General features: G+C 36.7%; 2 protein-coding genes across 2 annotated transcripts; one reads left to right on the top strand and one right to left on the bottom strand.

Moving 5' to 3' along the window:
• Positions 1 to 28: 28 nt before the first annotated feature.
• On the bottom strand, positions 29 to 1,235 carry LOC110228502 (F-box/kelch-repeat protein At2g43445; the record flags this gene model as incomplete). The annotated part of the gene is given in 4 exon segments (XM_021026151.1): positions 29 to 445; positions 447 to 570; positions 685 to 836; positions 1,117 to 1,235. Coding segments are annotated over 4 exon segments (645 nt in total), but the record flags the coding sequence as incomplete, so codon positions are not given.
• A 962-nt stretch (positions 1,236 to 2,197) lies between these two features.
• On the top strand, positions 2,198 to 3,169 carry LOC9313377. Its single transcript, XM_021026150.1, has 2 exons — positions 2,198 to 2,822; positions 3,036 to 3,169. The coding sequence occupies exons 1-2, from the start codon at positions 2,198 to 2,200 to the stop codon at positions 3,167 to 3,169; spliced, it is 759 nt and encodes a 252-aa protein (XP_020881809.1).
• The last annotated feature ends 10,427 nt before the right edge of the window (positions 3,170 to 13,596 follow it).

Raw genomic sequence — 13,596 nt, 5'->3', positions numbered from 1 at the left:
TGACCGCGGCGGGTTGCGTTGGTATGAGTTTTAAGACACAAGTAAATCCATTATTATTTCAAACATTCAAACATTTGTAAATTGGATTAAAACCAAATCGAAAACCAAACTCAATATCGATTACTATATCGATAAAAATGTTTACAAACATAATCCCTCACCTACGTGCGGGTCCGAATATAGTAAATACTAAAATCAAGACCTAAATAAAACACAATAATGGCGAAAAATTACCAGAGACACAACACTTGTTGTAAGTAATATAGTTGGGGTTTGCAATTTGATCCATCTTAAAACTTTGGATATCCGGGAGCTCTGCTCATTAATTCTCTCATGCTCGTCTAGATACTGAATTTCATATTGGTACCCGGATGTTATGGGAACAGAATTATGATGTTCAAATGGGACCAAATTTTCAACGAAAGGAGATATAACCCAAGTATCTTGAGATGCAACGAAGGGGGTTAATCTTTGGATAATATTTGAACAACCTATTCTCGTTGTCATGGAAGAAAAGATTCCCTTGCTTAGTGACCGTCACTGGTCTGAAATTCATTGACGATGGTTGACGGTAAAGATCACTACCGGATAAACGTATGGGTAAGTCATGCTCCATCTTTCTTCTTGTGCATCCATGGTCCATATCTCTAATGTCCAAGACTTAAAATGGATTGTGGATATGGCTACGGTCGTCAAAGTTCACCAGCTGATCTGTGATCGCTAGTGAACGCGGTCTTGAAGGAAGATTACGAAACGGAACATCACGAAACTCTTCTGTGTGAAGATCCAAAGCTAGTATCTGAAAAGTAAGAACATCCAACCAATAGATGGATCCATTAACGCTTGCCCAATACAAGGGATTTTCCGGTGGAAGGGTTCAAAACGTTGACGCAACCTGCTGGTACGGGAAGGCAAACCAAACCGTCACATGTCATCAACCAAGGTCGTGTGACGTCGTGGCAGTGTAAATAGACCATCTCCATCTCTTCGTCCCTTTCGAATTTCGACTCGGTCCGGTTTCCTCCGGCCGCCAGGATTTTCCGCTTCTTTTGTAGTTTCACACGCCTCTCCGCAAAACTCGTCGATTCCAGGATAGATCTCCATTATTTTGAGACGGTTTTGAATTTGAGGATAGATTTCAACGGCAATCCAAGGCAAATTTCTTCAAGTAGATCAGGAACTAGGTAGATCATCGAATTAGGGGTTTTCTCTTCTTTTACACTAGCAAGCACAAAATATATATATTTTTTTTAATATCAATTTACCGAAACTTTTTTTATTTTCCAATTTTCTAACCTAATTAACAAATTTTAACTCAATTTCATAAAAATCTTATAGGCCGCTAATTAATCATGATGTTAACACAAAGATCCATAAGGAATATATACTCTCTCTGTGTCATAAATAATAATTTTCCGAAGTTTTATTTCTGTATAAAAAAATTTGATTTTTCTGTAAATTTTAATCAATTATTATGAATAAATTGTAAATTTCAAGATCATCAATTGAGAATTTTAAAATTTGATGAATTACTATTGGCTAATAGTTATGAAAAAATGATTTAATATGAATAAATAGTGCATTTATAACTAAACATTAAAAATGTTTTTCTTAATTAGTGTGAAACTCTATAAAATCAAAATTTTTGATATAGAGAGAGTATATGTGTTTAATCATGTTAGATTTGATGAGGAAAAATGAAATTAAAGAGAAGAAAACAAGAAATTGCATTAAACTAAAGAAAATCTCATACCTAGAGAAAAAATCAATACGTAAACACATGCATTGCAGTGCATTATTTCATAATGCCTAATTAATGTTTTTACCAAATTTTTTAATCATCGGTTTTTCTCACGTATAATGTGGCCATGTGGATTGTGGGCTATCATTTATTTTCTCACGTATAACGTCGCCCGGTAATAATGATAATACAAACAAACGATTATTTTAAAATAATGTTTCTCAATTAGTAGTGCCCATACGAAGATTTATAACATAAACAAAAAGAAATATATTTATATAATATTTCTCCATTAATAATGTTTATTAATGTGTTCATATGGGCTCTAAGGTCATCTACATTGATTATGTTTTCGTGAGTGTCTTTAATGTTTTTAATAATTAAATTTAATATGATTTGGTGATGGGTATCTTTAAAATGTGTGAAAAATGTCTAAAAATATCTACTTAGCAACAAATGGTAAAACAGATGCCTCAAGGTAATGAAGGAGGCTGGGAAAAGCCACGAAAACCTGCAGCAAAGAGAGCTTTGGAATTCTCTGGTGAGGAACCTAGTGGTGGTTTCCATTACCAATTGGAGAGGGGTGATAACAGTAGGCAGTCTCACAGGCGGTATGACAAAAATCATGCATCAGGTTGGAAGGAAAAAAAGAGTTTCCCTGGGACTTGGGCTGAGAACAGTGAAGTGGCTGGGAAAGAAGTGGCTATGGAGGGCTTGATGGATTCTCATTACTCTGTTCAAGGAACAGAATTCACAAAGAAGGGTGCAGGGCCAGTGTGGCCTAAGCCACTGTATCAACCAAAGGCAATCTCTAAGGTATCCCAGGCTTCTCACAAGGTTGACAATGTTTCTAAGATTCCAGATTTAGGAGAGGAGAAGAAGGATTCGGTGATGGAAGATGTACCAGAGGTTCAAGACAAGAGCCTTACAGTAGGGATTAATTTCTCGGAGAGTACGGATGATCTCCTTGAAGATGGCGAGTACCATGCTGAGGAGGACATAGAGGTTCAAGTAATGGCAGAGAAGACTACGGAAGATGAAGGCAATGAGACCCATGAGGAGAACATGATTGCCTTACAAGGTAATGTGCAAATCTCTAATGTGTTATCTGATGATATTGGCTTGGTTCGTAAAGGGCTGAAAGGTATTACTCTTGATAGTAAAAAGATTCAGAATTTTAAGGGAACTAGTAGCCAGGGAATTCGGGGAATAAATGGTAATAGGGATTATTCTAGGATTGTGGCTTCTCCAGGGAAACGTTTATTGGCTAAAGCAATGTCTCTTAAATCTGCAGATGATGGTATCAAACAAAAAGTTGCTGATAAGAATAAGGTTAAGGAGGTGACAAAAGCTGGAAGAGCAAATCGTAATTTGAAGAAAGGGATGGTGGATCTCCCGAAACCACCGGCTCATACGTGGAGATCTTGAGCTGGAACTGTCATGGAATAGGGGCTGAACTGACAGAGAACTTCTTAAAGGATTTATGGAGAGAGCACAAGCCGGATATCTTATTTTTATCGTAAACAAAAAAATGTCTTTCTTATTTAAAGAAATTTCAAACTTCTTTTGGTTTTAATAATTTGTATTCAGTTGATCCTCGTGGTGTTAGTGGAGGATTAGCTTTATTTTATAATAATGAATTAAAATTGGAGATTCTTTATGCAAGCAATCGAATTATTGATGTTAAAGCATTTTTTGGGAAACAAATAGTGTTTATGTCGTTCGTTTATGGTGATCCTGTTGCCACAAAACGCGAAATGGTTTGGGATAAAATAACAGAGATGGGTTCTAACCGGAAAAAACCATGGCTAATGGTAGGTGATTTCAATGAGTTGACGGGAAATCATGAAAAAACAGGTGGTAATTTACGATCAGCAGCTTCTTTTGTTCCTTTTAATCTTATGATTCGAAATAACGGTATGTTAGAATTTCCATGCTATGGTAAACAACTATCATGGAGAGGTAATAGGAACCAACAGATAGTCAGGTGCAGACTGGATCGGGCATTGGGAAATGAGGATTGGCATAACTTATTTCCTTATTCAAAAGTGGATTATCTGGATATGATTGGATCTGATCATAGACCGATTTTATTGAGTTGTGGGAAAACTTTGGGTAGAAGAAAACGTCAATTTCGATTTGATAAAAGATGGGTTGGAAAGGATGGCCTTACTGAAGCCATAAATTCAGGTTGGAATCGAACAAGAAATTTTAGAATTCCTGTTTTTGTGGATAAAATAAAGAATTGTAGAAATTCCATTTCATGGTGGAGGAAAAATAATATTCCCACGGGTCAGGCTAATATCTATTCGCTTAAGAGGGCTTTGGAAGAAGCAAAGAATGATGACTCGATTCCACAAGAGGAAATAAAAAGAATCGAAAGTAAATTAAAGGAAGCTTATCATGAGGAAGAAATTTATTGGAAACAAAAGAGCAGAAATTTTTGGTTAAAAGTGGGGGATAAAAATACCAAATACTTTCATGCTTCTACAAAAAAAAGAAGGGCAAGAAATAAGATATCAGGTCTATATGGACCTAATGATGTTTGGGAGGAATCAGAAAGAGGGATGGAGGAGATAGCAACTAATTATTTTAAAGAACTTTTTAAGGTCTCCAATACAAATGGAATTGCTGAGATGGTAAATGAAGTGTCTCCAATTATTACGGAAAGTATGAATAGGGAACTAACCAAAGAGGTTACCGAAGCAGAAGTTAGGAAAGCTTTATTTTCAATGCATCCAGAAAAGACACCAGGTCCAGATGGTATGACAGCATTATTTTATCAAAGGTTTTGGCATTCTTTAAAGGAAGATTTGGTAGGATTGGTCAGAGATTTTTTCCGAACTGGACGTTTTGATAAGAGAATAAATGAAACAAATATTTGTTTAATTCCAAAGACGGAAAGGCCACAGAAGATGGCAGAGTTTAGGCCAATAAGTCTTTGCAATGTGAGTTACAAAATAATTTCAAAAATTCTTTGCTTGAGGCTTAAACACATTTTACCTCGGCTAGTCTCTGAAACACAATCGGCATTCGTTTCTGGGAGACTTATTACAGACAACATCTTATTAGCTCAGGAAATGTTTCATGGCTTACGGACTAATAGAATGTGTAGAACGGATTTCCTGGCAATTAAGACAGACATGAGCAAAGCGTATGATAGGATAGAATGGGACTTTTTAGAGGCAATTATGACACGTTTGGGATTCAATTCTAATTGGGTTTCTTGGATCATGTGGAGTGTTAGTTCGGTCTCGTATCAGGTTTTATTGAATGGGGAACCAAGAGGAAATATCATTCCCAGTAGAGGTTTACGGCAAGGTGATCCCTTATCGCCTTATTTGTTTATTTTATGTACGGAGGTACTGATTGCAAATATTAAAAAGGCGGAAAGGGAGAAGAAGCTGACAGGAATTAAGATAGCGAAAAGAAGCCCAGCAATTTCACATCTGCTTTTTGCGGATGATAGTCTCTTTTTCTGTAAAGCGGATTCAGAGCAATGCAAAACGGTGATGGATATTATTGGGAATTATGGTAAAGCTTCAGGGCAAGAGATAAATCTCAGTAAATCATCGGTTATGTTTGGTAAGCGCGTAGCAAACCAAAAAAGAGATCAACTTAAAAACACCCTTGGAATCAGTAAAGAGGGTGGAATGGGTACCTATTTGGGTATACCAGAGAGCTTAGGAGGCTCAAAAAGTAAAATCTTTAATTATGTCCGGGAAAGACTTAATGAACGGATTAATGGCTGGTCAGCTAAATTTCTGTCGAAAGGTGGGAAAGAAACAATGATCAAATCAGTGGCTTTGGCACTACCAACCTATGTTATGTCTTGTTTTAAACTACCTCAAGAGTTAACTTCTAAGTTAACAAGTGCTATTTCTAATTATTGGTGGAGTTCCAATGGGAGAGATCGTGGGATCCATTGGATAGCATGGGAAAAAATGTGTAAGGATAAAGAAGAAGGAGGTTTAGGCTTTCATTCCCTAGACATTTTTAATGATGCCATGTTGGCTAAACAATATTGGCGTTTAATCCAATATCCGAACTCTTTAGTAGCTCGGGTGCTACAAAGCAGATATTTCAGGAATATTCATCCTTTACAGGCAAAAAAACCAAACTCTCCATCATTTGGATGGAAGAGTATTTTTTCTACTAAAAGATTAGTTGAAGTGGGAGCTAGATGGTCACTAGGATCGGGTTTCAATCTATCGGTATGGCGAGATCCTTGGATTCCTGATGTTAACCCACGGCCCGAAAATGGAAGAGGAAAAACATTACTTCCAAGTTTGATGGTTAACCATTTAATTAATCCGGTTACTAAAGAATGGCATCTTCCTATTTTACAAGAATTTTTGGATCCAGTGGATATTCAGTTTATTAGGGGATTGGCTATTAGCAAAGTTTATAAGCCAGATAGGCTTATCTGGCATCATACAAGATCGGGAAGATATACAGTAAAATCAGGCTATCGGGTTGCTAGAGAGATGACAGAAACGATCGAATGGGGCCCGAATTATAAGAATTTACAAGCACAAGCTTGGAAAGTCAAAGCCCCTCCAAAACTAAAACATTTCTTATGGCAAATTGCTACGGGATCTCTAGCAGTTACTTCAAAATTAGCACATCGAGGGATCCAATGTGACTTTCTCTGTAAAAGGTGTGAGATGGCAGAGGAAACAATAAATCATGCTTTATTTGAGTGCACTCATTCTCAGAAAATATGGGAATTATCAGATATACCTACGGCAATAGGTAGTTTTCCTCTAACCTCGGAATTCTCAAATCTAGATTATCTTTATTGGAGGTTACCATCTAATCTAGATGGGGGAGAGAAAACTTTCAGTTATGCTTGGATTTTGTGGTTCATCTGGAAAGATAGGAATAAAAAGGTTTTCAAGGGATTACAATCTGAACCCAGAGATATTTTAAATCATGCTTTGAGTGAAAAATTAATGTGGGAAGAAGCTCAGTTGGATCCGATCGAAACTAGTTCTACTACGGAAACTTTGGAACGACCGGTTCAATCTATAAGATGTCGGATTGATGGTTCTTGGAAAAATTCAGATCCAACAATGGGTATAGGATGGTGGTGTTTTCAAGGAAATGATCAAACGATACTGCTCGGTGCAAAGTGCCTTCGGAGGTGTCCCTCCCCTCTTCACTCGGAGATGGAAGCTTTAATTTGGGCTATGAAGAATATCCTTTCAAGAGGGATCGATTGTCAGGTGTTTGAATCAGACTGCTCGGAGTTAGTCTCGATGATACACTCACCAGATGAATGGCCTGCTTTCTCCAATCTTCTAGACGAGTTTGGTTTTCTCCGTCTCTCTTTCCCTTTCTTCTCGCTTTCTCTTATTTCTCGTTTATGTAATGTTCAAGCGGACTGCTTAGCCCGTTCTTCTAGACTTTTATTTTCTGAAGTTACTTTTGTAAACTCTACTCCTCCTAATTGGGCAACCAATCAAGGAATTAATTATTAATTAATGTGTGGTTGACAAAAAAAAAAAAAAAAAAAAGAGACACTTTCACAATCTTTAAAGACATTCAACAATAAATCACATTAAAATTAATTATTAAAAAATTTAAAGACATTACCCAAAAAATGACCATTAGAGATGGTCTAACGTGCCTTTTAATTTTGAAACAATATTTAAAAATAATTTGTTTTGTTTAAATGTTCAAATAATAAAATATGATGGTGAATCTATCCGACCTTCCTTCTCGCTCTCCACTTCTCTGAACGACCAAAATTTCCCATTTTATAAATACTTCGACTTAACAGTTGGAGAAATATCAAGTGAAACTAAATTAAAGAACAGAAAAAGAAAAGTAAAAGAGCAATGGCTATAAGTTTTATAAGCCTAGCTCTTTTGTCCCTCTCGGTGTTACTAATTTCCTTGTCCATCCGCGGCGTCACGGCAACAAAGTTGCAGCACAATGAAGGAGAGGCTAGAAAGATGTACGAGCGATGGCTTTTGGATAATGAGAAGAACTATAAGGTCCTGGAGAGAAGGAGAGACGGTTCATGGTCTTCAAAGACAACTTGAAGCTCATTGAAACACATAATTTGGTTTCGAACCGGACTTACGAACTCAGGTTGAACCAGTTTGCAGATCTAACGGATGATGAGTATCAATCTATTTACTTGGGGGGAAAGGTAGAAAGGACAAGCTTATCATTGGAATGGGAATGGGATACGAGCAATAGGTATCGGTACAAGGAAGGAGATAATTTGCCAGATGAAGTCGATTGGAGGGAGAGAGGAGCAGTTGTTGAACAAGTCAAAAATCAATATCAATTTAGTGACTGTTGTTGAAGTAAGCTTGAGTTAAGAAGCTTATGGTTAAGAAGTTAACTAGAGTTAGAAGTTAACTTGAGGTTAAAGGTTAAGGGGTTTTTTAGGAGATATCTAAAAACCTAAGTAATATCTTGTTAAAGTCGGTTTATGAGCAAGTCGGTTTGTAAACTAGGTCTTATGTTTTGTGTATAAATATGAGCTACCAAAGATGTGGTATGTCATATAAGAGAGTTTAGAGATTGAGAGATTTGTGTACTTTTGTTTTGAGTTAGTTTCAAAAGTAATAAGAAAAGATGTTCTTATAATCACAAGTTCTTGATCAAAGGTGTTTACTCTAGGATCTTAATTCAATAATTGGTATCAGAGCTTTTTATTGAATTCAAAAACCCTAAACACATATCGAAGAAATCGTTCTGTTTGCAGCTGCAAACATGTCTGAGATCGTTGCCGTAAACCCTAAGGAAAGTGTTTCCTCAAGCATTAAATGCCCGATGCTCACAACGACAAACTATATGGTTTGGTCTATTAGGATGCAAATAGTCCTTAGTGTACATAAGGTCTGGGATGCTATCGAGCCTGGATCTGATGAAGAAGACAAGAACATCATGGCGCGAGGCCTCATGTTCCAATCAATATCAGTAAGTCTCACCCTACAAGTTGGAAAACTTAACACAGCCAAGAAGGTCTGGGATGCTATTAAAACAAGACATGTTGGAGCTGATAGGGTAAAAGAGGCTAGACTACAAACTCTTATGGCAGAGTTTGAAAGAATGAAGATGAAAGAAAGCGAAAAGATTGATGATTTCGCAGGAAGATTATCAGAACTATCCACAAAGTCCGCAGCCCTAGGAAATAATATTGAAGAGAAGAAACTTGTGAAGAAATTCTTAAATAGCGTACCTAGGAAAAGATTTATACACATCATAGCTGCCTTAGAACAGGTACTTGACCTAAATACTCTACCTTTTGAAGAAATTTTAGGAAGGCTAAAGACTTATGAAGAAAGAATCAGTGATGAAGAAGAACATAATGATGATCAAAGCAAACTTATGTACGCCAATAATGATTCACAATCATACCAAGAAAGTTCTTATGAAAATAGAGGCAGAGGACAAGGTGGAAGGTTTACTAATAGAGGAAGAGGAAGAGGACGATCTGGTAATCAAAATCAAACAGGCTATAGAGACAGGTCAAAAGTTGTGTGTTACCGATGTGACAAGAATGGTCACTTTGCTTCCAATTGTCCAGAAAGATTACTAAAACTGCAGGAAACACAAGAGAATGAGGAAGAAGAAACTCAAGTTGCTGAACTAATGATGCATGAAGTTGTATATCTCAATGAGAAGAATTTTAAACCAAGTTATTTCAAGAAAACTGCAGAAGATGATAAGATTTGGTACCTAGACAATGGTGCAAGTAATCACATGACAGGGAATAGAAGTTATTTTGCAAAACTTGATGAGACTATTACTGGAAAAGTCAGGTTTGGAGATGACTCAAAATTTGACATTAAAGGCAAAGGCTCAATATTATTTGTAACTAAAAATGGAGATCGAAAAGTACTAGCTGATGTTTACTTTATTCCTGATCTAAAAAGCAACATCATCAGTCTTGGCCAAGCAACCGAATCAGGATGTGATGTTAGGATGAAAGAAAACTATCTGATGCTATATGATAAAGATGGTCAGCTTCTAGTAAAAGCAATCAGAGCAAAGAATCGTCTCTACAAAGTAATAATGGAAGCATAGAATCAGAAATGTCTACAAGTTATGAAAACTGGAGATTCTACTACATGGCATGCAAGATTAGGTCATGTTAACTTTGAAAACATGAAGAATATGATAAAGAAAGAGCTAGTGCTTGGTATGCCTAATATGCAGATTGAAAAAGAAATGTGTGCTTCTTGTTATCTTGGAAAACAAACTAGGAAGATATTTCCACAGGCAACAACATACCGTGCTACTAATGTCTTAGAGCTTGTTCATGGGGACTTATGTGGACCAATAGCACCACCTACAGCTGCACAACAAGTATGTTTTTGTTTTAATTGATGATCACTCAAGATATATGTGGTCTTTCTTGCTAAAGGAGAAAAGCGAGAGCTTTAACAAATTCAAGAGTTTCAAGGCTAATGTTGAGGAAGAAACCGGGCTACACATTAAAACACTAAGAACAGACAGAGGAGGTGAGTTCATGTCTCAAGAATTTCAGACTTTTTGCGAAAGTTCTGGTATCAAAAGACATTTGACAACTCCTTACTCTCCTCAACAAAACGGAGTGGTAGAGAGAAGAAACAGAACACTCATGGAAATGACAAGAAGTATCTTGAAACATATGAACATACCTAACTACTTGTGGGGAGAAGCAGTGAGACATGCTACATATTTGATTAATAGAGTAGCAACAAGAACTCTGACTGATAAGACTCCATATGAGGCATACAAGGGAAAGAAGCCTAATATTCAACATCTAAGAGTATTTGGATGTACTGCCTATGCAAGAGTAGAGACTTCACACCTAAAGAAACTGGATGATAAGTCTAGAGCATTGGTACACTTAGGAACAGAACCGGGTTCTAAGGCCTATAGGCTACTTGATCCAACAAAACGAAAAATAGTAGTTAGTAGAGATGTTGACTTTGATGAGTCTAAAGGATGGAAATGGAATAACCTTGGTGAAAATGATAAAGATTCAGGAACCTTTACTCTCACTTTGGGAGAGTTTGGAAATAAAGGCATCAGAAATAATGAAAATAATACAGAGGAAACAGAGGAAACAGAGGAAAACGAAAACCAGAATAGTGATGAAGAGTCTGGTGAAGAAAACTCAGAGAATGTACCCGAAACTGAGCCTAACATAGTTCAAGAATCAGAAAAACCAACATTAAGAAGGTCATGAAGAGAAACTAAGTAGCCTAGCTATTTACAAGATTACATCTTGTTAGCAGAAATTGAAACAGAAAGATTGCTACTAAGCCTAAATGAAGAACCTTGGGATTACGATGAAGCAAAGGAGTTGAAAGAATGGAGAGATGCATGTCAAGAAGAAATCACATCAATAGAAAAAAAACAAGACATGGGATCTAGTCTCTCCTCCTGCTGGAACCAAGCCCATCGGCCTCAAATGGGTATTCAAAATAAAACGTAATGCTGATGGTAGTATCAACAAATACAAGGCAAGATTAGTGGCTAAAGGATATGTTCAGAAACATGGAGTAGACTATGATGAGGTTTTTGCACCTATAGCTCGCATTGAAACAATACGGTTCATCATTGCCTTGGCTGCATCACACGGATGGGAAGTGCATCATCTTGATGTAAAAACGGCGTTTTTGCATGGTGAGTTAAAGGAGACTGTGTATGTAAAACAACCAGAAGGATGTGTAATTGAAGGAGGTGAAGACAAAGTGTACAAGCTAAACAAAGCTTTGTATGGACTTAAGCAAGCCCCTAGGGCATGGAACAACAAGCTCAATCAGATACTTATGGAGTTAATGTTTGTTAAGTGCTCTAAAGAACCATCTTTGTATCGAAAGGAAGAGGATAAACAACTTCTGGTCGTGGCTGTCTATGTAGATGACCTTCTGGTAACAGGCTCTAGCCTAGGTGTGATCTTTGATTTTAAAAGAAGAATGTCTGAAAAATTCGAGATGAGCGACTTAGGGAAGCTCACATACTATCTTGGCATTGAAGTAATACAGCATGAATCAGGAATCATGTTAAGACAAGAAAGGTATGCATCCAAAATACTAGCTGAAACCAAAATGGAGGAATGCAATGTTGTGCATATACCAATGACTGCAAATTTGAAACTGAGTAAAGCTCAAGAAGAGAAAAGTATAGATGAAAAGGAATATAGGAGAAATATTGGATGCTTGAGATACCTATTACATACAAGACCTGATCTCTTCTATAGTGTAGGAGTTCTGAGCAGATATATGCATGACCCTAAAGAATCTCATGGAGCAGCTTTAAAACAAATACTTAGGTATTTGCAGGGAACAAAGGCGTATGGTTTGTCATTTGGTCGAAAAGATAAAACAGAATTGATTGGTTTTAGTGATAGCAGTCATAATGTTGATGAAGATGATGGAAGAAGCAAAACAGGCCATATCTTTTACTTGAATGACTGTCCAATTACTTAGTGTTCTCAAAAGTAAGAAACAGTGGCTTTATCATCTTGTGAAGCAGAGTTCATGGCTGCAACAGAAGCTGCAAAGCAAGCCATTTGGCTTCAGGAACTTCTAGGGGAAATCATTGAGGAAACGTGTGAGAAGGTGTTGATCTTAATTGACAACAAATCAGCCATAGCACTCACAAAAAACCCTATTTTCATGGACGCAGTAAACACATCCATAAGAGATATCACTTCATTAGAGAATGTATTGCAAATGAACAAGTTGAAGTGGATTATGTTCCAGGGGATATTCAAAAGGCTGACATCTTGACTAAAGCCTTAGGAAGAATCAAGTTTAAAGAAATGAGGGATCTCGTAGGAGTTCAAGACATATCACAAGAAGTTCTCAAGCTTAAGGGGGTGATTGTTGAAGTAAGCTTGAGTTAAGAAGTTTATGGTTAAGAAGTTAACTAGAGTTAGAAGTTAACTTGAGGTTAAAGGTTAAGGGTTTATTTAGGAGATATCTAAAAACCTAAGTAATATCTTGTTAAAGTCGGTTTATGAGAAAGTCGGTTTGTAAACTAGGTCTTATGTTTGGTGTATAAATATGAGCTACCAAAGATGTGGTATGTCATATAAGAGAGTTTAGAGATTGAGAGATTTGTGTACTTTTGTTTTGAGTTAGTTTCAAAAGTAATAAGAAAAGGTGTTCTTATAATCACAAGTTCTTGATCAAAGGTGTATACTCTAGGATCTTAATTCAATAACTGTGGTATGATCTTTCATTTTTCTTAGCATGATTTGATTTTGGATTGCGATTGTGGTTGACATTGAATGTTAATAAATAGGAGGTTGTTGGGCATTTTCGGCGGCTGGAGCGGTGGAAGGTATAAACCAGATCACAACCGGAGAATTGATATCTTTGTCAGAACAACAACTCATTGACTGCGCTACAGAAACCAATGACCGATGTGATGGAGGTGACGCGGCATACGCTTTTATGTTCATTAAGGAAAATGGTGGTATAGTAACAAATAAAGATTACCCTTTTACTGGCGATAAAAATGCAACGTGCAAGGCCATTGAGGTTTGTAAAACCAACATAAATGACCATTTTTGTAGTTTTGATTATGGTAACTTATCATCTATGTTTTCATCATGCAGATGATTAATTACCACACGTAAAGTTACCATTGAAAGTTATGAGGGTGTTCCTATATTTGATGAGATGTCTTTAAAGAAAGCTGTTGCTAATCAACCTATAGCTGTTGGGATTGATGCCAAAAACATGCATTTCTAAAAAGATGTAATCCTAATTGACATTGTCACCAAAAATCTTGATTTTTCCTAATTCCCAATAAAAAGTTGTGATCATTTTTTTGTTTTTTTCCTTGTGTTCTTCCTCAGGGTGTGTTTACAGGACCGTGTGATTCGACGT

This window comes from Arabidopsis lyrata (genome assembly GCF_000004255.2).
Source record: "Arabidopsis lyrata subsp. lyrata unplaced genomic scaffold ARALYscaffold_5, whole genome shotgun sequence".
Taxonomy (NCBI): domain Eukaryota; kingdom Viridiplantae; phylum Streptophyta; class Magnoliopsida; order Brassicales; family Brassicaceae; genus Arabidopsis; species Arabidopsis lyrata.
The sequence above is the reverse complement of the archived record's forward strand: the minus strand, read 5'-3'. Positions and strand labels throughout refer to the sequence as shown.

Bases quoted from the DNA above. Each gene is read 5' to 3' on its own strand.
- LOC9313377 (XM_021026150.1), top strand. From the start codon at position 2,198: ATGGTAAAACAGATGCCTCAAGGTAATGAAGGAGGCTGGGAAAAGCCA. The intron at 2,823-3,035 runs GTAATGTGCAAA...TTAAATCTGCAG, and splicing joins GAACATGATTGCCTTACAAG to ATGATGGTATCAAACAAAAA.